The sequence below is a fragment of the Phyllobates terribilis genome, unplaced genomic scaffold (assembly GCF_046119375.1).
Source record: "Phyllobates terribilis strain yellow unplaced genomic scaffold, ASM4611937v1 Scaffold_8__6_contigs__length_399053987, whole genome shotgun sequence".
NCBI lineage: Eukaryota > Metazoa > Chordata > Amphibia > Anura > Dendrobatidae > Phyllobates > Phyllobates terribilis.
The window spans coordinates 134,266,729-134,293,537 of NW_027362768.1; the positions used below are offsets into that span (position 1 = coordinate 134,266,729).

The 26,809-nt window shown below is 47.7% G+C and overlaps 1 protein-coding gene across 3 annotated transcripts; it reads right to left on the reverse strand.

Moving 5' to 3' along the window:
• Positions 1 to 623: 623 nt before the first annotated feature.
• ARPC5 (actin related protein 2/3 complex subunit 5) lies at positions 624 to 7,086 on the reverse strand. Of its 3 annotated transcripts, none has more exons than XM_073643330.1 (4): positions 6,747 to 7,086; positions 4,005 to 4,080; positions 2,559 to 2,735; positions 624 to 1,312 (listed from the first exon to the last, which is right to left on the reverse strand). In XM_073643330.1, exons 1-4 carry the CDS (start codon positions 6,953 to 6,955, stop codon positions 1,250 to 1,252), a joined length of 525 nt encoding a protein of 174 aa, XP_073499431.1. In that variant the 5' UTR covers positions 6,956 to 7,086; the 3' UTR covers positions 624 to 1,249. The 3 variants fall into 3 exon arrangements, with proteins under 3 accessions (XP_073499431.1, XP_073499429.1, XP_073499430.1); XM_073643328.1 differs by having other exon boundaries at positions 4,005 to 4,076; positions 6,815 to 7,074; XM_073643329.1 differs by having other exon boundaries at positions 6,788 to 7,064.
• Positions 7,087 to 26,809: the final 19,723 nt, after the last annotated feature.

The window sequence follows — 26,809 nt, forward strand, 5'->3', positions numbered from 1 at the left end:
GCATGCATTGCAGGACTTAGGTATCCATGGTTACTACCACTAGCTAACTAACTTTCACTAGATCAGTGGTTGTAACCATGGATACCTAAGGTCCTGCAATGCCTGCACATGAGGAACGACATAGTGAATCAGAAAAACTATACTATATTTCTAATTAGAGGTATTTGCTAATATTAGTACACCTACTACATATTGGTATAGGATCTTGGCAATGTGAATACCCCTTTAAGGCAAGCGACCATTTTGTGGGCAGAAACATAATGAATGAGGATGAAATATTATAGCGACCCTTGAAGTCCAGGGACCAAATTTAACACAGGTGTAGTATAAGGGGTAATATTACCTGATGCACCCATTTTGAGCTGCTCAACATGGTCGCTGCTCTTCTTATACCCGATGGATGAACTCAGACTGAAAGAACAGAAAAAAAGTAGGGCGCCGGATACTACCTCTGACCCATCCCCTGCTAAATTTGCTCCCTGGACCAGAGATGTGCATCAAAGAGAAAAGTTCTTGTCATCCTAATTTAGCCCACAAAATGACCACCTTTGCCACGGGGCAGATGACGGACCCTGCAGACCCCACATAAGTTGGCTGAAGAAAGAAACCCAAGGAGCCACAGCAGCAGAGAGAATTATTTTACTATATCATTTATCCCTTTTTACACCTAGAACCTGAGGGAGTTATTGGTCACAAAATCCAGACTCCGCCAGCATGGCGCCGACAGGGCCCTAGATCGGTCTCTAGACACTGATCCATGATATAAAAGCCTTAAGATTGCAAAAACGCCACTCCTGAGAGAATCATCCTAATGGTGTGGAAGGTGTGGCAGCAGCAGGAAAGAAGGGAACGGGGTTCAGCCGGCCACAAGGGCCAGGCTGCGAGGATTAGCCCTGACAAAAAAATATGAGGTTATAAGGCGCAGTACAATTCAACTTGGCGCAGAGGAGACTGCAGCCTGTAGAAATGGGAAAGGTGATGGCTATTCGACAAGAGCTCAGCTCAAGGAGGGCAGGGAACGCTGATAACTTAACACTCATGTCAACAGCACTGCACTCACAGCACATTCTCACATGATCTGCGGACTTCAAAACAGTATAAAAAAATGAAAGCTGAAGAAGAAAACAAAAAAGGAGAATAGAAATGTCGGCATCTACAAAGTAATGGATGAGGAGGGCTGCAGCAAAACTGCAGCGCAGAGTTTTGGTCTTGGCACCAGTTCTTCCATCTATCGTAAGCAGATGAACATTCAAACGGTCTTCCTGGCAGTCAGTACCCGGACTATAGAGCCCACTCCACCTACTGCCAAAGCCTGCAGAGAAGACAAAAAAATACATTCAGAGGCTGCATAGACAATCCTCTTAGGCTGGGGGGTACACGGCGATACAGGTAGTGCAGACAAAGGTCACTATGTCGTTGCCACATGGCAGCGCAATAAAAGAGAATAGCGACTCATATGGTACAGTAACAAGCAAGTTGCAAAAAATTGTTAAAAACTCATACCCAGTTGGAATTTTTGCAACTTGCATGTTTTGGTATGTAAGAGTCGCCATTAAATTGCATTGCAATGTAGCAGCGACACATAGCGACCTTTGGCTGCACAAACAGTGTCCAGCCAAAGTCACGGCAGGTTAATAGAATTGTGACACCATGTGGCACCCATACTGAGAGCCCAACTGCCAGGAGCAAATGAACTTTATTCCCCCCCGCAGTGTTCAGCTTCCAGTCGTAGAGGTGGAGCCAGCACAGTTTCAATCACTGCTCAGTGTATTGTCCGTTCAATTGCCAATGTGAACATGCATTTATGTGTTTGTTACATGTATACCAACTCAAACTCCAGCTCAATTTTTTTTTTTTTCTCTTTGGATTTTTGCATTTTGTGTAAGTTATGGTGTGGCCTCCCTTCCTTGAACTGGACATTTAAAAAGCTTCCCAAGGCTGAGGTGTCCAGAGTTCAGGACCGAGTCCTTTATCTGCCCTTATTCACACAGGTCACTTCTGACACATGGTAAGGTTTTTTAATATTAGACAGTGTAGGACCGTCCCGAATAGGGTCACCTTGCCACTGGTAGGATGGCTTTTATGCTTTTTTTTTAATCAAAAACAGTGTTTACTAAGAACCATGTTATTTAAATGCACTTTTGCTTTTTACTTATTTAGTTGCAGTAGAGTATATGTTCATTTTGTTTCTTGTAGATTTTGTCTGTTCAATGGCCAATGTGAACATGCGTTTGTGAAAGCTGAAGTTTTGTGTTTTTTCACCGTATAGAGAGCGGTGGTTGTAACTGCACAGCCGGCACTGACTGACAGCCGGCACTGACTGCTGTTGGCCAATAGATACACTTGGCCGCCTTCTCCATACTCATGAACAATAGTCACAATGCAATTACATCTCATCATATGGGGCTTAGGAAGTCCGTGACATGTACCAATGTAAAGCCACATAGTGGCATGCCGAGAGGCAGAAAGGTTAAAAAGAATTATTTCTATACAGGTAGAAGCAGACACTTCTTCACATTGATGGGGTAAATGTCAGCATAGTCTTAGTACGTGCTTACCTTCTCATGCCACTGCAATAGAACAGCACTGCTGTTGTCAGACGGGCTCTCGAAGCCTTTATAGATGTATTTCATTAACAGGTCCACGCTGTTCTTATCCAGAGACTGAACTGCCTTCTCGATCTCGTTGGATTTAAAGGAGATGAGAACTTTCAGCACCAGACTCTCTGCTCGATCCTGAAATGGGAACACGATCACTGCTGAGATTAGAATCTGACTGCAAAGTTATGCGAGATCTTGAAATTAATGAAAAAAAACCCTAGGTGTCCGTCCGCACAACTTTCTGCAAGCAGCTTGTGCAAACAGTGTGGCAGAGAAAAGGGGACAACTCTCTCTTCTTGGCCCCCTTCATCTCCAGATGGGACTGCGTGGTGACGCCTGCTGACATGGCCAACCCCGCTTCAGATGTGCGCTGAACGATCAGTAATAGATCAGTGCACATAGTCAGAACTTGTGCTGCCGAGAATTATGACAGCCTATGTGCTGCCGAGAATGATGATCTTTTGTGCAAACCAAAAGATCATCTCATCCACCGAACAAGTGTTTTAATCGCTTGTTGGCTGATTGGAAGCTGTGTAGACAGCACTATTAATTCCTAGGGACCAGATAATCGTACAGTGTAAATGTACCTTAACTGATGTATGCGCTTATCATGCCTGGGGTTTCAGACAGGACAGAGAAGCAGCCAACGCATTCTCTAACCTGTGCCATGTTCATCAGTTTAGAGACACTTTGCACTTTGACAACATCCTGCCAGGCAGCTGCATGCATGTCGTTCCTCCCGAGCCCCAGAAATAGGGTCCCTTCGTTCTGGGAGAAATATAGGCCACCCATATGCAGTGTTTTTCCATAAGGTCTCATTCAGACAAGCGTATATTGGGTCAGTGTGCTGTCCGTGTGCTCAACAGATGGCACATGCTGACCCAATAATAACCACACCAGAGATTTTCATACGGTCCATTATGGATTCGAGAGCAGCATGCAGCAGCTTCATCCATTTCACAGACCAGGCTAGTGCATGCCAGCAGCTCCTAGGGGGTAGCACACGGAGCAAGTCACGTCCGCTATTTGCAAATGTCTCTGGCCCATGGTTTAGTACGTCTGTCTGAACCGATCCTCAAAGAGACATATCCAAAAATACCCGAGTATCCACATCTCGAAAAAGAAGTGTAACTATGTTTATACCCCCATCCATGCAACATTTAGGCTAAGTCAACCGATTCTGCAGACCCCACTGCACTTCTCACCCCTATACATGAAAAGTGAAATCCACATTGAAGATCCATGGCATTTCTGCAACATAATTAGCACAGCTCAGATCTGAAAAATAACTTTTGTTCTGCACTCATAGTAGTGTAAATAGCTGTGAGAATGCAGTGAATTTACTTAGTCTCATGAACGTCTTTCATGGGGAATCTTTTAAATTAATATTATTTGTGATCTTACCTTAGCCGACTGATTCTTTGCATTAATTGGTGGATTCTTCAGCGCAGCCTGCAGAGCGCCCATCATGTTCCCTGTACTTAGGAGTTAAGGAAATCACATAAAAAGAACACAATAGAATTAACCAATGCTCCGTCATTTCTCAATATCAAATCATCTGAACGATCATGGATGTAAAGAGAAGGCTAACTTATACATCCAAAATGGATGCAACACATACCCCATTATACTTATGTCACATGATGCATAATCCATGTCCTTAAAGGGATTGTCCAGTAGTTTTATATTGATGGCCTATACTTAAGATAGGTCATCAATATCAGATTGGTGCAACATCCAGCACCTCCAATGATCAGCTGTTCCCAGTGCCGGTCAGATATGATCAGCTGTGGAGCTGCACAGCACAGCTCCGTCAATTGTATAGTGACTACGGGCAAATACTAATGATCAACCACCATTCTTTCAACTAGAGGCGGCCACTGTACAGTACAGTTGACGGAGCTTTCTGTTCCTTTCTGCAACTGATTACATCCAAAGGGCACTGGGAGCAGCTGATCTGCGGGAGTGCACCGATCTGATATGGATGACCTATCCAAAGGATATAAAATATAAAAGTACTGGACTACCCCTTTAAGATCAATGCTCAAAACTAGTGATGAGCGCAAGTGCTCCTTACTCGATTAATGAAGAGATATACTCGACATCTGTAGAGGGGGATACGGGGAAGAGGGCAACTGCCCCCCCCCTCCGCTTATACTCATATATACCTATCTTGGCCTGGCGTACACGTGTTCTCAATGCCTAGGGTGGAGTGGAGATGTCTTATCTCCCATGAAAACAATGGGTTGGGCATCTCAGATTTCAAAATCTGTTATTGGAGAAGTTCAGGAGGCCCCTTACATGGGCTAGTCCTGCAGAAATTAGCAGGTTCAGCCATTGTTAGTCTGATGTGTATGGCTCCATCTATTTGTTATAGGTCAGCAGACATGCACTGTAGGGCCAAACAATGCTAAACATGCCTTGAATTTCCACCTAAGTCTCAGGATCCCACTTCCTGCATTCCTAAACTGCAAGCAAGACCCGGCTTGTGACCGATAACACGCGACGTGTAATAACCCAGGTGTGTACACAGCGCCAAACACTCCCCAAACAGCGCAAAGGTCATAATCTGCGCCCTCCCTGCAAAGCTACGAGGGAGCCTGATCCACAACACTGCAGAAGCATTGAATGAGGACACTAATTTACTTCCAGACACCTGTACACACCTGGTCTTTTCCAGTCTATACAATCCTCCCTGCACTGACACATTGTTGCAAACTATTTCTGTTGCAGATGACAGACTGCCTAGACTAGATACAACAGTATCCAGGAGCCTCAGCTGTCGCCACTATGGGGCTGGTTTTGAGTTTTTTCACTTCTGGACTTACAGAAATTGTTTCCATTCTCTGACAGCAGACACAAATTGAAGATTTCTTTTCAGTCCAATTGCACAAATTTTACATGAAAAAAAATGGGGTCCATTGGTCACCACTTTTTCTGACACTTTCACTCTCATATGCCCATACAGGCAGCGGTGCTCTCATCTGACAACTCCACTCATTACAAAGACCTGACAATTTTAAAAATGGACATAAAGAAATACCTTATAATAACCATCACTTACCTATCCAGTCTCCAGTGGTCCCCGACGCTCCTGCAGAAATGACATCACGTACATAATCTATGTGACCACTGCAGACAATCACTGGCCTTGGTGGGGTTTTTGGCTATATGACACAAGACTGCTGAGGGCAGTGATTTGCTGCAGTGGTCACATGAATGATGTATGACACATAAGCGCCGCAGGACCAGCCAGGAGCATCTTTAGTGGATTGTTGTTGATCATAGTTTTTCCCCCAAGTGGATAATTGGGGTGAGGTATGAAACAGGGGTGAAGAAACAAAAATAACCTACGACATTTTGTTGCAAATCCAGGGAGAATCTGGATGTGTAAACTGCAGGTTTATGTCTGAAGTTTTCTGATAAATCATCCAATATTTCCACAATCGTCGGTGCCCGCCTCCACCTTGTCAGCGACAATGACAGCGCTCACACAGGAAAGAAAAGAAGCAGAAGTAGACGGTGGCGACACGCAGGTTCCTCTTTACAGAAAATCCATATAAATGCACTGCGATTCCACCTACACAACCAGCAGAGTCCAATGAGTCATGGAGCTCCTGTCTCTGCACCAGTACTGTGATAACCGACCCAGCTCTGATGCGTCAGCCATGGCGCCCCCCCTCCCCCCCATTCCGATGCGTCCGCCACGCGCCCCCCCCCCCCCCCTTGGTACCGATGTGTCCGCCACACCCCCCCTCCCCCGATGCGTCCGCCATCCCCCCCCTGGTTCCGATGCGTGCGTCCGCCATGCCCCCCACCCCTCTGGTTCCGATGGGTCCGCCACGGCCTCTGCTGCATCTGTGTCACTAGCTCCGGGGCAGACATATCATTGGTGCAACCTGTGCGTCAGCACAGGGGCCCAAGAGGTAAGGGGGCCCATTTCTACATCAGGAGCAAATTTTGCATTATTAGGAGCTGTTGGGCTGCAAAGGGCCTCTATATTGCTCTTGCACAGGGGCCCTTTTCTATCTGTGTCCACCAGTGCACAGAAAATTATATATATATATATATATATATATATATATATATATATATATATATATATATATATATAATCTACACACACACACACCACGCTGCGCCTACCCGCACTGCTGTGTATTCCCGGGCACGTACACCGCACACACCTGTACACAGGTACACACAGAAGGATATCCCCGGATGGCGCCGTCCACCTCTCCCTCGTCCGGTCCTTGCTGCCCTTCTCCCGCCTCCTCCTCGTCCACGAACTTGTTCTCGTCGTACTCGTCCACATCCACCCTGCGGAAGCGGGCGGACACCGTGTTCTTCGCCATCCTGTACCGGAGCGCCGGGCAGCAGGAGCAGCAGCAGGCAGGGAGCGGCCGGCTCAGTGCGCAGGCGCAGCGGCTTCCGCTCTGACCGCCGGCTTCCTGTACTGACTGTAGCGCTGTCAGCGGCCGCTCAGGGAGGAGGGAGGTGGAGGCCGTCAGCGGGCCGGGCTGGAGAGCGTCATCTGCTCTAACATGTATGAAACCTGCATGTGATGAGCTGTCTGCAGCTTCAATGCCGCGATTGTGCTATGTGTGTAATATGTGTAGACTGTTACATTACATATTTTACATAGTGGACTATTTTGACAGGAGACAAAAAAATGGAAAAGGAAAATGTCCTGGTGCTTTATATGTATATAGACCCAAGATCAGGCCCTCTATATACAGACCCTGGTGCTTTATATAGACCCCAGACCAGGCCCCTCTATATACAGACCCTGGTGCTTTATATGTATATAGACCCCAGATCAGGCCCCTCTATATACAGACCCTGGTGCTTTATATAGACCCCAGACCAGGCCCCTCTATATACAGACCCTGGTGCTTTATATGTATATAGACCCCAGATCAGGCCCTCTATATACAGACCCTGGTGCTTTATATGTATATAGACCCAAGATCAGGCCCTCTATATACAGACCCTGGTGCTTTATATAGACCCCAGACCAGGCCCCTCTATATATAGACCCTGGTGCTTTATATATATATATATATATATATAGAACCCAGTCCAGATCCCTCTATATACAGACCCTGATGCTTTATATGTATATAGACCCCAGATCAGGCCCTCTATATACAGACCCTGGTGCTTTATATAGACCCCAGACCAGGCCCCTCTATATATAGACCCTGGTGCTTTATATATATATATATATAGAACCCAGTCCAGATCCCTCTATATACAGACCCTGATGCTTTATATGTATATAGACCCCAGATCAGGCCCTCTATATATAGACCCTGGTGCTTTATATAGACCCCAGACCAGGCCCTCTATATATAGACCCTGGTGCTTTATATATATATAGAACCCAGTCCAGATCACTCTATATACAGACCCTGGTGCTTTATATGTATATAGACCCAAGATCAGGCCCTCTATATACAGACCCTGGTGCTTTATATAGACCCCAGACCAGGCCCTCTATATATAGACCCTGGTGCTTTATATATATATATATAGAACCCAGTCCAGATCCCTCTATATACAGACCCTGATGCTTTATATGTATATAGACCCCAGATCAGGCCCTCTATATATAGACCCTGGTGCTTTATATAGACCCCAGACCAGGCCCTCTATATATAGACCCTGGTGCTTTATATATATATATAGAACCCAGTCCAGATCCCTCTATATACAGACCCTGGTGCTTTATATGTATATAGACCCAAGATCAGGCCCTCTATATACAGACCCTGGTGCTTTATATAGACCCCAGACCAGGCCCCTCTATATACAGACCCTGGTGCTTTATATGTATATAGACCCCAGATCAGGCCCTCTATATACAGACCCTGGTGCTTTATATAGACCCCAGACCAGGCCCCTCTATATATAGACCCTGGTGCTTTATATATATATATATATATATATAGAACCCAGTCCAGATCCCTCTATATACAGTACAGACCCTGATGCTTTATATGTATATAGACCCCAGATCAGGCCCTCTATATACAGACCCTGATGCTTTATATGTATATAGATCCCAGATCAGGCCCTCTATATACAGACCCTGATGCTTTATATGTATATAGATCCCAGATCAGGCCCTCTATATACAGACCCTGGTGCTTTATATGTATATAGACCGCTGACTAGGCCCCCCTATATACAGACCCTTGTGCTTGATATGTACAGTCATGGCCAAAAGTTTTGAGAATGACACCAAAATTATATTTTGACATGATCTGCTGGCCTCTGGTTTTTATTAGTATTTGTCTGATGTTTTTATCACATGCAGAAATATAATTGCAATCATATTATGAGTACCAATAGGTTATATTGACAGAATGAGTTAATGCTGCAAGTCAATATTTGCAGTGTTGCCCCTTCTTCTTCAAGACCTCTGTAATTCTCCCTGGCATGCTCTCAATCAACTTTTGGACCAAATCCTGACTGATAGCAGTCCATTCTTGCATAATCAATGCTTGCATTTTGCCAGAATTTGTTGGTTTTTGTTTGTCCACCCGTCTCTTGATGATTGACCACAAGTTCTCAATGGGATTAAGATCTGGGGAGTTTCCAGGCCATGGACCCAAAATCTCTATGTTTTGTTCCATGAGCCATTTAGTTATCACCTTTGCTTTATGGCAAGGTGCTCCATCATGCTGGAAAAGGCATTGTTGGGCGCCAAACTGCTCTTGGACGGTTGGGAGAAGTTGCTCTTGGAGGACATTCTGGTACCATTCTTTATTCATGGCTGTGTTTTTAGGCAAGACTGTGAGTGAGCCGATTCCCTTGGCTGAGAAGCAACCCCACACATGAATGGTTTCAGGATGCTTTACAGTTGGCATGGGACAAGACTGGTGCTCACCTCTTCTTCTCCGAATAAGCTGTTTTCCAGATGTCCCAAACAATCGAAAAGGGGATTCATCAGAGAAAATGACTTTGCCCCAGTCCTCAGCAGTCCACTCCCTGTACCTTTTGCAGAATATCAGTCGGTCCCTGATGTTTTTTCTGGAGAGAAGTGGCTTCTTTGCTGCCCTCCTTGAAACCAGCCCTTGCTCAAAGAGTCTCCGCCTCACAGTGCGTGCAGAAGCACTCACACCAGCCTGCTGCCATTCCTGAGCAAGCTCGGCACTGCTAGTAGTCCGATCCCGCAGCTGAAACAGTTTTAAGATACGGTCCTGGCGCTTGCTGGTCTTTCTTGGGCGCCCTGGAGCCTTTTTGACAACAATGGAAGCTCTCTCCTTGAAGTTCTTGATGATGCGATAGATTGTTGACTGAGGTGCAATCTTTGTAGCTGCGATACTCTTTCCTGTTAGGCCATTTTTGTGCAGTGCAATGATGGCTGCACGTGTTTCTTTAGAGATAACCATGGTTAACTGAAGAGAAACAATGATACCAAGAACCAGCCTCCTTTTAAAGTGTCCAGTGATGTCATTCTTACTTAATCATGACTGATTGATCGCCAGCCCTGTCCTCATCAACACCCACACCTGTGTTAATGGATCAATCACTAAAACGATGTTAGCTGCTCCTTTTAAGGCAGGACTGCAATGATGTTGAAATGTGTTTTGGGGGTTAAAGTTCATTTTCTGGGCAAATATTGACTTTGCAAGTACAGTAATTGCTGTTAAGCTGATCCATCTTTGACATTCAGGAGTATATGCAAATTGCCATTACAAAAAGGAAGCAGTAAACTTTGGAAAAATTACTATTTGTCTCATTCTCAATACTTTTGGCCATGACTGTATATATACCTCAGACCAGGCCCCTCTATATACTGATCCTGGTGCATTATATGTATATAGACCCCAGACCAGATTCCTCTATATACAGACCCTGGTGCTTTATATGTATATAGACCCCAGACCAGGCCCTCTATATACAGACCCTGGTGCTTTATATGTATATAGACCCCAGATCAGGCCCTCTATATACAGACCCTGGTGCTTTATATAGATATAGACCCCAGACCAGATCCCTCTATATACACACCCTGGTGCTTTATATTTATATAGACCCCAGACTAGGTCCCTCTATATACAGACCATACAGACCCTGGTGCTTTACATGTATATAGACCCCAGACCAGATCCCTCTATATACAGACCCTGGTGCTTTATATTTATACAGACCCCAGACCAGGTCCCTCTATATACAGACCATACAGACCCTGGTGCTTTATATGTATATAGACCCCAGACTAGGCCACTCTATATACAGACCCTGGTGCTTTATATGTATATAGACCTCAGACCAGGCCCCTCTATATACAGACACGGGTGCTTTATATGTGTATAGACCCCAGACCAGATCCCTCTATATACAGACTCTGGTGCTTTATATGTATATAGACCCCAGATCAGGCCCCTCTTTATACAGACACTGGTGCTTTATATGTATATAGACCCCAGATCAGGCCCCTCTATATACAGACCCTGGTGCTTTATATGTGTATAGAGCCCAGACCAGATCCCTCTATATACAGACCGTGGTGCTTTATATGTATATAGACCCCAAATCAGGCCCCTCTATATACAGACTGTAGCGCCGGCGTCCCTGCCCTCTGCTAGGCAGGGACGCTGTTCCCCTCACCTCCCTGCTCCGTGCCCGGCGTCCTCCTCCCGCTCTGCTGGCAGCGCGCGCTCCTTCCCGGCCACTGTGCTTAGGGCGCGCGCGCTCTCCCTCCCTCTTAAAGGGGCCGCGCGCGCCGTCCTAAGGAGTCCCCGGCCAATGGCCGGAGGACTTCACCATATATAAGGCACCTCCTCCAAAATGGAGGTGCCCGAGCAATGTTGTTGCACTGTTCACTACTCTGCTTCAGCCCTCAGGTCCCGTTGCCAGTTACCTGCCAGTTACCTGCCAGATTCCTGCCTGATTATCTGCTACCTGCCTGCTAGTCTGAGGTCCGACGGTCTGCCTTACTACTCCTGTCAGTCTGTCTAAGGACCAGCCTGCCCGCTCACCTGGGAGCGCACACCAGCCACCTGCCTGCTTGCCTGAGGTCCGACGGTCTGCCTTCCTACTCCCGTCAGTCTGTCTATGGACCAGCTTGCCCGCTCACCTGGGAGCACACACCTGCTACCTGCCTGCTAGTCTACCTGGAGGCTCCGCCGTCACATGCTGTGACCACCTGCCTGTCCAGTGACTCCTGCTCGCTCACCTGGGAGCGCTCATCTGCTGCCTGTCTGCTAGCCTACCTGGAGGCTCTGCCGTCACGTGCTGTGACCACCCGCCTGTCCAGAGACTTCTGCCCGCTCACCTGGGAGCGCTCATCTGCCGCCTGTCTGTTGGTCTTCCTGGAGGCTCCGCCGTCACATGCTGTGACCACCCGTTTATCCAGAGACTCTCGCCTGCTCACCTGGGAGCTCAAGTCTACCATCAGCCGCCACAGGTCGTACCAACCCTTAACCCAGAGACTGCCCCGGTCACTTGCCGTGATCAACTGCCCGTTCACCCAGAGACTGCCCCAGTCACTTGTCGTGATCTCCTGCCCGTTCTTCCAGAGACTGTCCCGGTCACCTGCTGTGACTGCCTGCCTGGTCGCCACCCGCTCCCTTACAAGGACTGCCCCCTTGTATAGTAGCTCAGAGGTTCCGCCTCCCAGACCCGTTACAGTTTGCTCGGGCCATGGAACCCGGTGGCACCCAAGCTCCCTCACTCTCGGACCTCTGTCATGAACTGTCCCGTCAGAGGTCCCAACAGGAGTCCATCCTGGGTCACCTGCGGAATGTCAATTCTCGCCTGGACACTCTGACTGCTCCACCAGCAACCACCGCCTGTGCCATGACTCGCAACCCGGCAGCTCCGCTGCCCACCAATACCATGGTATCCTACCCCGGACCCCGGCTTTCTGCACCTCCTCGCTTCGGAGGCGACCCCGCCCAGGCTTGGGGCTTCATTAATCAGTGCACCCTGCACTTTGAACTATTGTCCCACCAGTTTAACTCCGACCGGGCCAAAATTGCCTTCATCATGTCCCATCTCACCGGGGAGGCCCTGGCCTGGCTAAATCCTCTATGGGAGAGAGGAGACCCCCTGGTGTCCGACCTGCCTGCCTTCCTCACGGCTTTCCGGAAAGTCTTCGACGAACCCGGACGGAAGACCTCGTCCGCATCGTCTCTGCTACGCCTCCGTCAGGGAAGTCTCACCGTGGGCCAATATGCCATACGGTTCCGTACCCTTGCCTCGGAGCTGGCCTGGGATAACGACGCTCTGGTATCCGTCTTCTGGGAGGGTCTGTCCGGCCGTATTAAAGATGAACTTGCCGGTCGGGACGTTCCTACCACTCTCGATGACCTAATAACTCTTGCCACCCGGATTGACCTACGGTTCCAGGAGCGTGCCAAAGAGGTCACCCGTGAGAGGAGGTTTCCACGTCTAGCTCCTACTTTTCAGAAACCCGTCACTCCCTCCGTCTCTCCCCAGGTACACTCTCCTGAGCCTATGCAGGTCGACCAGACCAAGATGGTCAAAACCCGTCAGGACTTACGCCGTGCCGAGGGGACCTGCTTCTACTGTGGCAGTAAGGAGCACCGGATCCGTGCCTGCCCAGAGAGGTCGGGAAACGCCTGTGTCTAGGTTCGCTCAGAGAGGTCGACCTAGACAAGAATAAATCCTCTCCATCTCTGCTGCTGTCAGTTTCAATCGTCTGCGGGGAGAACCGTTATTTCGAACTAGCCCAACTGGACTCTGGAGCAGCCGGGAATCTTATTTCACAGTCCCTGGTAGAGAAGTACCGCATCCCCACCAAACCTCTGGCTGTACCCTTGTCTGTTGCTGCCGTGGATGGGGGTCTCTTACCACGCCCCATCCAACTCATCACCGAATCCATTACTCTGCAAGTGGGAATGCTGCATTCTGAGAGTATCTCCTTTCATGTTCTGCCTGGACTCTCTCACGCCCTCCTGCTAGGTCTACCTTGGCTCCAGAGACATGCACCCGTGCTTGACTGGCAGACCGGAGAAGTCCTTCGCTGGGGACAGGACTGCCATAAGACCTGTCTGGTTCCCGTCCATCCCGTCCGTCCTTCTCCTACCCCAGCTAATCTACCTGGACTTCCGATTCCTTATTGGTCTTATGCTGATGTCTTTAATAAAAAGGAAGCAGAGACACTACCCCCTCATAGACCATACGACTGCCCTATCGACTTGTTACCCGGTACTACTCCTCCCCGTGGGCGTATTTATCCATTATCCGCTGCTGAGACCCGGTCGATGTCCGAATATATTGAGGAGAATCTGGCCAGGGGATTCATCCGGAAGTCTACCTCCCCGGCGGGAGCAGGCTTCTTCTTCGTAAAAAAGAAGGACGGCTCTCTCCGTCCCTGTATAGACTATAGAGGCCTTAACCAGATCACGGTGAAAAATAAGTACCCCCTTCCGCTCATTCCGGAGTTATTTGATCGTCTGAGAGGGGCTAGAATCTTCACCAAACTGGACCTCCGTGGGGCTTACAACCTGGTTCGTATCCGTCAGGGGGATGAATGGAAGACGGCATTCAACACCCGGGACGGCCACTATGAATATCTGGTAATGCCCTTTGGTCTCTGTAACGCTCCTGCCGTCTTTCAAGAGTTGGTCAATGACATCTTCCGGGACCTTCTCTACTCCTGCGTAGTGGTGTACCTGGACGACATCTTGGTCTTCTCTCCGGATCTCCAGACTCACCGGAGGGACGTTCGTCAGGTCCTGCTCAGGCTCAGGCAGAATCACCTCTTCGCTAAATACGAGAAGTGCCTCTTTGAGCAGACCTCGCTTCCGTTTTTAGGCTACATTATTTCTCAGACCGGCCTACGAATGGATCCAGAGAAACTGTCTGCCATCGAGAAATGGCCCCGACCGGAGGGGTTGAAGGCCATTCAGCGGTTCCTGGGCTTCGCCAACTACTACCGCCTCTTCATACCACACTTCTCTTCCCGGACTGCCCCAATTTCCACGCTCACCCGTAAGGGTACTAATCCCAAAGAGTGGCCGCCCGAAGCAGAGGAGGCCTTTCTTTCCTTAAAACAGGCCTTCTCTTCCGCCCCGGTGCTGCATCGCCCGGACGGCAACAAGCAGTTCTTCCTGGAAGTTGACGCCTCCTCCTCTGGAGCCGGAGCGGTACTTACTCAAAAATCATCTTCCGGGAGGATGGTAACTTGCGGCTTCTTCTCTAAACTCTTCTCCTCCTCTGAGCGCAATTATTCCATAGGAGACCGAGAGTTATTGGCCATCAAGCTGGCATTGGAGGAGTGGCGTTACCTGCTCGAGGGGGCTCTTCACCCGGTAATAATTTACACTGACCACAAGAACTTGGCTTACCTCCAGCATGCCCAGAGACTTAACCCGCGCCAAGCCCGGTGGTCCTTGTTTTTTGCTCGCTTTGATTTTGTTCTTCATTTTCGCCCGGCTGACAAAAACGTCAAGGCGGACGCCTTGTCTCGATCCTTTCTGGTGTCTGATCTCGAGGAAGATCCGAAACACATCATCGATCCCGCCAGAGTAATGCAGGTGGCTCCCGTGAGTCTAAATAGTCTCCCTCCCGGAAAGACGTTCGTATCAGTACCTGATCGGGAGAAGATCCTTCACTGGGGTCACTCGTCTAAACTAGCTGGCCATGCCGGTCAGAAAAAGACCCTCCAGCTTATTACCCGGCACTACTGGTGGCCTACCCTGCACAAGGACGTAATAGACTTTGTTTCTGCCTGTGTGTCCTGCGCCCGCAACAAGGTTCCGAGACATCTGCCAGCCGGTCACCTTCTTCCGCTCCCAGTACCTGCTGCCCCCTGGCAGCATATAGCAATGGACTTTATAACAGACCTCCCAGTCTCTGCCGGTTGTACGGTCATTTGGGTGGTCGCTGACCGCTTCTCCAAGATGGCTCATTTCGTTCCCCTGCCAGGCCTCCCGTCTGCACCCGAGCTAGCTAAAGACTTTATTCATCACATCTTTCGTCTTCATGGCTTGCCCCTCCACATCGTGTCGGATCGTGGGGTACAGTTCACCTCACGCTTCTGGAGAGACACTTGCAAACTGCTAGATGTCACCCTGGACTTCTCTTCCGCTTACCACCCACAGTCCAATGGTCAAGTGGAGCGGATCAATCAGAACCTGACCAGTTACCTCCGGCACTTCGTTAATGCCCATCATTCTGACTGGGTGGATCTCCTACCATGGGCCGAGTTCTCTTATAATAATCACGAGAGCGAATCCTCCTCCAAATCCCCGTTTTTTGTAGTCTTCGGTCAGCATCCTCGGATTCCTTTTCCTGTTTCCACCTCTGTGGACAACCCGGCTGCGGAATCTCTCGTTAGCAAATTTTCCTCCATTTGGGAGAGTACCCGATCCGCACTCCTTCAGTCGTCCGAACGGATGAAAAGACACGCTGACAAAAAATGCCTGGATCCTCCACAATTTCGTCCCGGAGATAAAGTCTGGCTCTCATCTAAATATGTCCGGCTCAAGATACCTTCTTACAAGTTAGGGCCTCGGTTCATCGGCCCCCTGGAGGTCATCAGTCAGATCAACCCGGTGGCCTATAAATTGAAACTCCCGGCCAACTTACGGATCCCTAACTCCTTCCATGTATCTCTCCTCAAACCTGTGGTACTTAACTCTTTTTCCAAGTCTACAGGTACGCCTCCTGCTCCGGTTTCTGCTGAGGACGAGTTTGAGGTAGAGAACATTCTTGCCACCAAAAGGGTAAGAGGAAAGACCTTTTTTCTAGTAGATTGGAAGGGGTTTGGTCCTGAGGAGAGAACATGGGAGCCCCGGGAGAACATCCATGCCCCTCTTATCCTTGCTAAATTTCTGTCTGGCCTAAAAAAGGGGGGGCCTAAAGGGGGGGGTACTGTAGCGCCGGCGTCCCTGCCCTCTGCTAGGCAGGGACGCTGTTCCCCTCACCTCCCTGCTCCGTGCCCGGCGTCCTCCTCCCGCTCTGCTGGCAGCGCGCGCTCCTTCCCGGCCACTGTGCTTAGGGCGCGCGCGCGCGCTCTCCCTCCCTCTTAAAGGGGCCGCGCGCGCCGTCCTAAGGAGTCCCCGGCCAATGGCCGGAGGACTTCACCATATATAAGGCACCTCCTCCAAAATGGAGGTGCCCGAGCAATGTTGTTGCACTGTTCACTACTCTGCTTCAGCCCTCAGGTCCCGTTGCCAGTTACCTGCCAGTTACCTGCCAGATTCCTGCCTGATTATCTGCTACCTGCCTGCTAGTCTGAGTTCCGACGGTCTGCCTTACTACTCCTGTCAGTCTGTCTAAGGACCAGCCTGCCCGCTCACCTGGGAGCACACACCAGCCACCTGCCTGCTTGCCTGAGGTCCGACGGTCTGCCTTCCTACTCCCGTCAGTCTGTCTATGGACCAGCTTGCCCGCTCACCTGGGAGCACACACCTGCTACCTGCCTGCTAGTCTACCTGGAGGCTCCGCCGTCACATGCTGTGACCACCTGCCTGTCCAGTGACTCCTGCTCGCTCACCTGGGAGCGCTCATCTGCTGCCTGTCTGCTAGCCTACCTGGAGGCTCTGCCGTCACGTGCTGTGACCACCCGCCTGTCCAGAGACTTCTGCCCGCTCACCTGGGAGCGCTCATCTGCCGCCTGTCTGTTGGTCTTCCTGGAGGCTCCGCCGTCACATGCTGTGACCACCCGTTTATCCAGAGACTCTCGCCTGCTCACCTGGGAGCTCAAGTCTACCATCAGCCGCCACAGGTCGTACCAACCCTTAACCCAGAGACTGCCCCGGTCACTTGCCGTGATCAACTGCCCGTTCACCCAGAGACTGCCCCAGTCACTTGTCGTGATCTCCTGCCCGTTCTTCCAGAGACTGTCCCGGTCACCTGCTGTGACTGCCTGCCTGGTCGCCACCCGCTCCCTTACAAGGACTGCCCCCTTGTATAGTAGCTCAGAGGTTCCGCCTCCCAGACCCGTTACACAGACCCTGGTGCTTTATATGTATATAGACCTCAGACCAGACACCTCTTTATACAGACACTAGGCTAGACAACCCGATCACTCTGTATACAGACCTCAGACAAGGACCCTCTATATACAGACCCTAGTGCTTTATACAGACGCCAGGCTAGACCCCCCCTCTGTATACAGATCTAAGAACAGTCCCCTCTATGTATAGACACTAATGCTTTATACAGACATCAGGTGGCAGGTGAGACACTTACCTGCACCTAGACCTCAGACCAGACCCCTCTTTATACAGACACCTGGCTAGACAACCCGCTCACTCTGTATACAGACCTCAGGCCAGACCCCTCTTCATACCTCAGTGCTTTATACAGACACTAGGCCAGACATCCACCTGTAGACAGACCCCAGACCAATCCCCTCTTTATATAGACACCAGTGCTTTTTACAGACACAAGATTAGATGCCCACACTCCGTATAAAGACCCCAGGCCAAACCCCTCTTTATACAGACACCCCCAACTCTGTATACATACCTCAGACAAGAACCCTCTATATACAGACCCCAGTGCTTTATACAGACACCATGCTAGACTCCCTTTATATACAGACCCCAGACCCCCTTTTTATACAGAAGAGCTTAGTGTTTTATACAGACACCAGGTTAGGCACCCTGCCACTCTGTATACAGAGCACTATCCTCTGTATACAGGCCGCCTTTGCATAAAATCCTCAGACCCCCTGAATAGGGACCCCAAAGCTGACCCCCTCTGTTTACAGATTCTAGACTAGACCATACTTGCTAACTCTTCCAAAATGTCCAGGAGCAGGGCCGGCTCCAGGTTTTCGTGGGCCCTGGGCAAAAAAGTCTCAGTGGGCCCCTTTAAGTATTATGGGCACCACATAGTGCTCCATACAGTATAATGGGTCCCACATAGTCCTCCATACAGAATAATGGGCCCCACATAGTCCACTATAGTATAATGGGCCTCAAATAATCCTCCATACAGAATAATGGCCCCACATAGTCCACTATAGTATAATGGGCCTCACATAATCCTCCATACAGAATAATGGCCCCACATAGTCCTCCATACAGAATAATGGACCCCACATAGTCCACTATACAGAATAATGGGCCCCTCATAGTCATCCATACAGTATAATGGGCCTCATATATTACTCCACACAGTATAATGGGCCCCACATAGTCCTCCATACAGAATAATGGCCCCCACATAGTCCTCCATATAGAATAATGGGCCCCACACAGTCCTCCATACAGAATAATGGACCCCAATAGTCCCCCATACAGTATAATGGGCCCCATATATTACTCCTCGCAGTATAATGGGCCCCACATAGTCCTCCATACAGAATAATGGCACCCACATAGTCCTCCATACAGAATAATGGGCCCTATAAAGTCCTCCATATAGAATAATGGGCCCCACATAGTCCTCCATACAGTATAATGGGCCCCACATAGTCCTCCATACAGTATAATGGGTCCCACATAGTCCTCCATACAGAATAATGGGCTCCACATAGTCCTCCATACAGAATAATGGCCCCACATAGTCCTCCATACAGTATAATGGCCATACATAGTCCTCCATACAGAATAATGGCCCCACATAGTCCTCCATACAGAATAATGGGCCCACATAGTCCTCCATACAGTATAATGGGCCCCACATAGTCCTCCATACAGAATAATGGCCCCACATAGTCCTTCACACAGAATAATGGCCCCACATAGTCCTCCATACAGAATAATGGCCCCACATAGTCCTCCATAAAACATAAAAAATAAATAATCAAATACCCACCTCTTCCCGTTCCCCCGCTGCTCCGGTCTCCTCAGCATCTTCTGGTCCTCTCCACTGCTCAGCAAAGATGGCGCGCTGTAGTGATGTCATTGTTAGAACCTTGCTCTTAGGTTTTTTCTATTGCTGGTCACATGACCTTGTTGGCCTATTTAGTCCTGCTCCGCCCTTCTGGCTTTGCTGGACTTCATTGTATTACTACTCTTTAGCTAGCCTGTGCTCTGTATCTAACTCTGTTAGTTTGCTTGGTCTTCGGACCTCTGTGTTCTATATATTTTGTTTGTTCGTCTGTCTGCTACTATTTCTGTTAGGAGGTGTCCATTTTGCTCCCAGTCCCTAGTACTTGTAGGGATTCCTTCCCCACATCTATAGGTCTCCGTACAGACTAGCTGAGGACTTTAGCAGGTCTGATCGCAGGATCAGGTTCCCTGTTACATCGTAGGGATCAAGCTGAGTTCTATCGTAGGGACAGATCTCCTCTCTTTCCTTAGCTCTGGTAGCAGAACATAACAGTAAGTCCAGCCTGCAAATTCTCTAAGGAAAGATTTTTCTGTTCCATCATGGTGTCGGTTCTGGATTTGGCTAAACGCCTGCAGGGACTCTCTCTGGAGGTGGCCGAGCTCCATCAGCACGTGAGTAACTGTCCTGGAGCACATTTCTTGGAGCCTAAGGAACGTTTGCCTGATTTATTTTTTGGTGAACACCAAGAATTTTTTTTCATTTAAAAATGCTTGCTTATTGTATTTTCGTTTGAGACCCAGGTCCTCTGGGGATGAATCCCAGCGCATAGGGTTCATAATGTCACTTTTACGCAAAGAGCCTCAGGAGTGGGCCTTTTCTTTGCAACCTAGTGATACATGCTTTAGATCAGTGGATAGTTTTTTTTCTGCTTTGGGGCTATTATATGATGATCCTGACCGTGTCTCATCTGCTGAGACTGAGTTGAGACGTTTGAGACAGGGATCAGGTAATGTGGAAAAATATTGTACTCATTTCCGCCGGTGGTCTACTCAAATAGGGTGGAACGATTCTGCTCTGAAGAGTCTGTTTCTTGCTGGGCTTATTGAAAGGGTTAAAGACCTGCTAATTGCTTATCCCACACCTGAAGATTTGCAACAGGCTATGCAATTAGCTATACGGGTGGATAGGAGACTGCGTGCAAGGGTTAATGAGAGCAAATCCTCTGCTATGTCAGTTTCTGGTCATGAGAATGTGTGTACTGACAGTGGAGAGCCGATGGAGATTGGAGCGATGGCACCTCGCTCTCAAGAAAAGGACCGCAGATTTTATGAAGCTTTTGTGTATCTCAAGGAGAGGTTCACCTCTGCTCCCATCCTTATGCAGCCTGATGTGACTAAGCCGTTTTTGGTTGAGGTTGATGCTTCCTCTGTGGGGGTTGGCGCAGTATTGTCTCAGGATAACGGGGATGGATTATATCCCTGTGCCTTTTTTTCAAAAAAATTTTCGGAGACTGAACTGAATTACGATATTGGTAATCGGGAATTATTGGCTATTAAACTCGCATTTGAACAATGGCGCCACCTCTTGGAAGGTGCTGAATTTCCCGTTCAGGTTTTTACGGATCATAAAAATCTGATATATCTTGATGCTGCCAAGCGCCTGAATGCCCGTCAGGCTAGGTGGGCACTGTTTTTCTCGCGGTTTAATTTTTCCGTTACTTACATCCCAGGTACCAAGAATGTTAAGGCGGATGCCTTGTCTCGCAGTTTTTCTCCCATAGTCGGTGCTGAGAAAGAGGAGAACATTTTACAAGAAGGTGTTGTGATAGCTGCTTTGGACTCCGTTTTGGAAGATGAGATTCTTAAAGCACAGGAGAATGCCCCATCTAACACTCCCCATGGGAGGTTGTTTGTGCCTGGGACCTTTAGGAGAGATTTGTTTGTTGAGTGTCACGAATCTCGGTTGGCAGGTCATCCCGGAATCTCTGAGACCAAGAGACTGGTGGGTCGCAGTTTTTGGTGGCCTGGATGGCAGAAGGAAGTCATTAAGTGGGTGCGTCAATGTACTATATGTGCTAGATCTAAGTCCTCACATACTCCTGCTGCGGGGTTACTTTGCCCTCTGGAGGTTCCCAGTGCTCCTTGGACACATTTGGCTATGGACTTTATAACTGACCTTCCCCCCTCTGAGGGTTTTACTGTCATCTGGGTGGTCGTGGACTGTTTTAGCAAGATGTGTCACTTGGTTCCCTTCGTCAAACTGCCCTGCGCTAAGACTCTCGCTAAGGCCTTTGTCAAGGAAATTGTCAGACTTCATGGCGTTCCTACTGACATTGTTTCTGATAGGGGACCTCAGTTCGTGGCTCGTTTTTGGCGCGCCTTTTGTGACAGGTTGGGAGTTCATTTGTCGTTCTCATCCGGATATCATCCTGAATCTAATGGCCAGACAGAAAGGAAAAACCAGGATGTTGAGCAGTTCTTGCGTTGTTTTGTGGCAGACAATCAAGAGGGGTGGTCTGAGTTTCTGCCACTTGCTGAATTTGCTCTGAACAATCATACTTCTTCTTCTGCTGGTTGTTCGCCTTTTTTTTGTTGTTCTGGGAGACATCTGTCGTTTGGGTCGTTCTCCAAGTTGGTATCTGCCGTGCCTGAGGAGGAGAATTTTTCCGGCGATTTGGAGAGAGTTTGGACGGATGTGCGTGGTAATCTTCAGGAGGCTAACAGAAAATCTAAAGACTACTTTGATAGGAAACGACAGGAGGTTTTGTTCGCTGTTGGTGACATGGTTTGGTTGTCCTCTAGGAATCTGCGGTTGAGGATTCCTTCTAAGAAATTGGGTCCCAAGTTTGTAGGGCCCTTTAAGGTGCTTCAGGTTGTCAACCAATCTGCTGTTAGGTTGGAGGTTCCTACCTCCTGGAGAATTAATCCGGTGTTTCATGTCTCTCTGTTGAAAAAAGCTGTTATGTCGGATTGTGACGCCTCTGCCTCTGTTCCTCCGGTGGTGGAGGACGGGGAATATGAAATTTCTCGCATCCTTAATTCTAGACGGTATAGAGGTAGTTTGCAGTATCTCGTGGCCTGGAAAGGTTTCGGACCCGAGGATAACTCATGGGTGAGGTCGGATGATGTTTCCGCGTCCAGACTTATCAGAGCGTTTCACAGGAGATTTCCTGATAAGCCTGGTCCTAGGGGATCCGGAGGATCCTCTTAGAGGGGGGTGGTACTGTTAGAACCTTGCTCTTAGGTTTTTTCTATTGCTGGTCACATGACCTTGTTGGCCTATTTAGTCCTGCTCCGCCCTTCTGGCTTTGCTGGACTTCATTGTATTACTACTCTTTAGCTAGCCTGTGCTCTGTATCTAACTCAGTTTGCTTGGTCTTCGGACCTCTGTGTTCTATATATTTTGTTTGTTCGTCTGTCTGCTACTATTTCTGTTAGGAGGTGTCCATTTTGCTCCCAGTCTCTAGTACTTGTAGGGATTCCTTCCCCACATCTATAGGTCTCCGTACAGACTAGCTTAGGACTTTAGCAGGTCTGATCGCAGGATCAGGTTCCCTGTTACATCGTAGGGATCAAGCTGAGTTCTATCGTAGGGACAGATCTCCTCTCTTTCCTTAGCTCTGGTAGCAGAACATAACAGTCATCGCACCCTCTGCGCAGAGACATCTCAGAGTTCAGATGCAGAGGGGGAATGATGGGAGAGGGAGCATCAGCTCTCTCCCAATATTGCATTCAACTTTATCGGCATCCAGGATGCTGAAACAGTTGAAGGTACGATGCGCGGGGGGCCCGGTGTTGGCGCTGGCACAGGGCCCCTCCCCCCCGACTAATGGGCCACACACATCAAGAGCCGGTGTCCCCGTCGGCGAGTGGGCCCCTCCTTTTACGCAGGGCCCCCAACACTTGCCCAGGTGCACTGGGTGGTGATGCCAACTCTGTCTGGGAGGCTCCTATAAAAAAAGGGAAAACTCCCCAAAGGGTTGGCAAGTCTCCCATACAAGTTTCTTGCAAGGCAAGGATCTCCCCTACACATTTAGGGGACATGGATTGGGGCATAGTCTGGGGAATCTGGTGTGTGTGTGTAAGGGGGGGGGGGTGTTAATGAAAAAATATTTCACTGGGATCCATAATCTCCCAGGGAAGACTTTATATAATTTGGCAAGTAAGGACCTGATCCCTTTTTATAGACTCCTCCATTAAGAGACACTGGACGCTTTCCTCTGCTATCAGGTGCCAACCCAGACACTGTCCTGATACTGGACACAGTAGCCAAGGCAGGCACAGGAACCACGATAGGTGAGGATGTGGGGCACCCAGGAGACTTGGTGCACTTATAGTGCTACTGCCTGTTCTCCAGGCCTCACATGGATCCTAGTCATACACCATAAATGTATTAAATGAGAAAAACCCATTAATACTTCCATTGATTTTAAAGGGGTTGTTGCGGGACTTTAACATTGAGAAAAGGTCAGCAATGTCTGATCGGTGGGGGGTGCGATACCCGGCACCCCCACCGATCAGGGAGCTGTGTTGTGCAATATCAAAAACTCACCAAATACTCATCGTGGGAACGTAGCCTTAGTCCATTATTTAGCTGAGTGATCTGCAAAAAATATACAACTCTGTCAAAGCTGCTAATTCAGATAGCACTATGCTCATCCATTCTTTCTCTCAGTGTTAGAGATAGCAGCCGGGAATGGGATGAACACAGATCTGCAGTGGAGAGGGGAAAAAGTATCTCAGGGAGGGCAGAGAAAAATGGCTATAGACAAGGAGGAAAGTTGATACATGAAAGTAAGTAAAGACAGCAGCATCTTGGATACACACAAAACTCACATCCAGCCTATATTACTAGGAGGGACACTCCCATAAGAGGGAAATTTGAACTGCATATTAGAGGGTCTGACTGAAGGAATGAAGATTGCAGACTGAATTAAAGGTAACAAATAACATGTGTAAAATTTATTTTTTCATGTCAAAGGTGCCCATAGCCTTTTAGTGTTAATTCCATAAAGCACCATATTAAGAGGTAACCCAGAGCAGTGATGTGAGTGGGCAGATTGTATACTCAGGCTTGTATCATCCACATCAATCATAACCAAACCTGAATGGAGGACTTTACAAAGCAGAACCAACGGTATCAAACACAACAGATCTGCCCCCGACATCATCGCTATCTCCTGTTATTTACAGGGTCGTAAAGAAGGATTCTGGAAATAAACGGATTTATGGTGGAACGATGAGAACAAGAAACAGATGATCTGTGAAGGTTTCAGCAGGAAGGACGGAGCGCACATGACATCAGACATTTGGCAATTCTTTTGTTCTGCAGATCAAATACAGGGTTAATGTGATTTGATGCAATATTAAATTAATCTCCAGATTTAGTTATGAAAAAAACCTGCATTGAAGACAGATAAATACGGGTAACCCAATTATCTTGCTTTTCAGAAAATCCTCACCATATAGAATCAATTTTAATGTTGTCAGGTTAAAGCCATTATTGCTTTTCTAAGCCTGTATTGTCCTGATTATAAATAGGTCAGGCATCTAGGGGATATTTCCCTGCAGAGCATTCCACCCATTGCCTCCTACTTGTCTATGTGTTTTCTCATTACTTTTTTTTTGCTTTTCAATTCCATCCAGTAATATGGAGCTGCCACAATACAATTCTTCTGCTTGTCTGCCTATGTGTAGTAACCCCTTCATGACCGGGCTATTTTCTGTTTTTTTTTTTCCTCCCCTTCTTCCAAGAGCCATAACTTTTTATTCCATCCACATAGTCTGATGAGGGCTTGTTTTTTTTTTTTGCGGGACGAGTTGTACTTTTGAATGACATCATTCATTTAATCATGTGATGTACTATAAAGCAGGAAAAAAAAATCCAAGTGCATTGAAATTGCAAATATTCCACAATAGGTTTTTGTTTTTTTTTATTCACCATGTTCACTATATGGTAAAACTGACCTGGCAATATGATTTCCCAGGTCAGTACGAGCACGCAGATACCAAACATGTATAGTTGTTTTTTTTTTTATTTAAGTGGTGAAAAATTTTTTGGAAATTTGTAAGAATTTTTTTTTGCTTTTGTCACCATTTTCTGAGACCCTTAACGATTCCATTCTTCGGGATCTGGGGCTGGGTGAGGGCTTATTTTTTTTGCCCTGAGCTTACATTTTTTCAGTTACCATTTGGGGTACATACAATGTTTTTATCATAATTCTGGTGTTTTGATTTTTTTTTTTCCGTTAGACTGCCTCGATTCTCATGCTCTTACTCTTTTTCAGTGAATGGCTCCTCCTCATCAGTATCTTATTTATTTGTGTATTCTACTATTTAATACAGACATCATCATCGCTGTCCCCATAGGGGCTCACAATCTACATTCCCTATCACTATGTCTTTGGAGTGTGGGAGGAAACTGGAGAACCATGAGGAAACCCACGCAAACACAGGGAGAACATACAAACTCCTTGCAGATGTTGTCCTTGGTGGGATTTCAGCCCAGGACCCCAGCGCCGCAAAGCAACAGTGCTAACCACTGAGCCACCGTGCTACCCCATCAGCATTCTACCAGCACTATAGGTGCAGGAATTTCCTTTTACTTAATTTCCAACATGCATTGCATCTGCCATTATCCAGTGGTTTTCCTGCCCTATGCTGAATGTTCACCTCTCAGTTACACCTTTATGCAGCTTTACAGACAGGAGATCAGATGCAGAGAGACAAAGTCCCACCCCCACTTCTTGTAATCCGTCTGTGCTACAGATGGATTATCTATGAATAAGTTCTAGTGCTGGTCCGAAACTCGTCAGGTTCATATGTATGTTTAATTAGTTTTTTTTTTCTACAATCCTTTTTATGGAACATCTTTAATAAATTTGATTTTTATTCAATGAAGATTTTTTTCATTCGGTGCTGGATTCAACATTCCTCCCCCCTTTTCCCCATTTCAGATGGATGACACCTGACAACAAACTGTTAGAGAGGTTAGAGAGAAAGGAGACCTAGTGATCAGAACTTTGCAATGAGTTTTCAGTGATAAGACAACATAATTATTAAAATAACTAATTTGCAGATTGTCTCTTTATTACACAATCTATCAAATGAGACCAAGTTGTCTGAAAAGCACAAGAGCCTTTTAAATCACAGTGAACATATCCTAAATAAACTGCTGGATTACAACTATCGATGTTATGTGAGCTATGACAATGTCATCACAGATGATTTACAGATCCATTTTTTGCTCGCACGACACATCATGTAGTCATCAGGCTCTCGGCGCTCTTATCATGAAGTTCTATACAAGGCAATAGGATTTGATGGCAGAAATGATAAGCTCCAATCTTGTCTTCTCAGTAGATACGTCAGTGAAACAGCAGTTATCTGCGCTGGAAGGGAATCAGATTATAACTGTATCTAAGATTTCAATTTTAAGAAATATTACAGAAAATACATAAAAAATGAAATAACCCAGAAATATTACAGAAAACACAT

Bases quoted from the DNA above. Each gene is read 5' to 3' on its own strand.
- ARPC5 (XM_073643330.1), bottom strand. From the start codon at position 6,955: ATGGCGAAGAACACGGTGTCCGCCCGCTTCCGCAGGGTGGATGTGGAC. The intron at 4,081-6,746 runs GTAGGCGCAGCG...TTAACTCCTAAG, and splicing joins GGGAATACACAGCAGTGCGG to TACAGGGAACATGATGGGCG. The intron at 2,736-4,004 runs GTAAGATCACAA...TTCCCATTTCAG, and splicing joins CAAAGAATCAGTCGGCTAAG to GATCGAGCAGAGAGTCTGGT.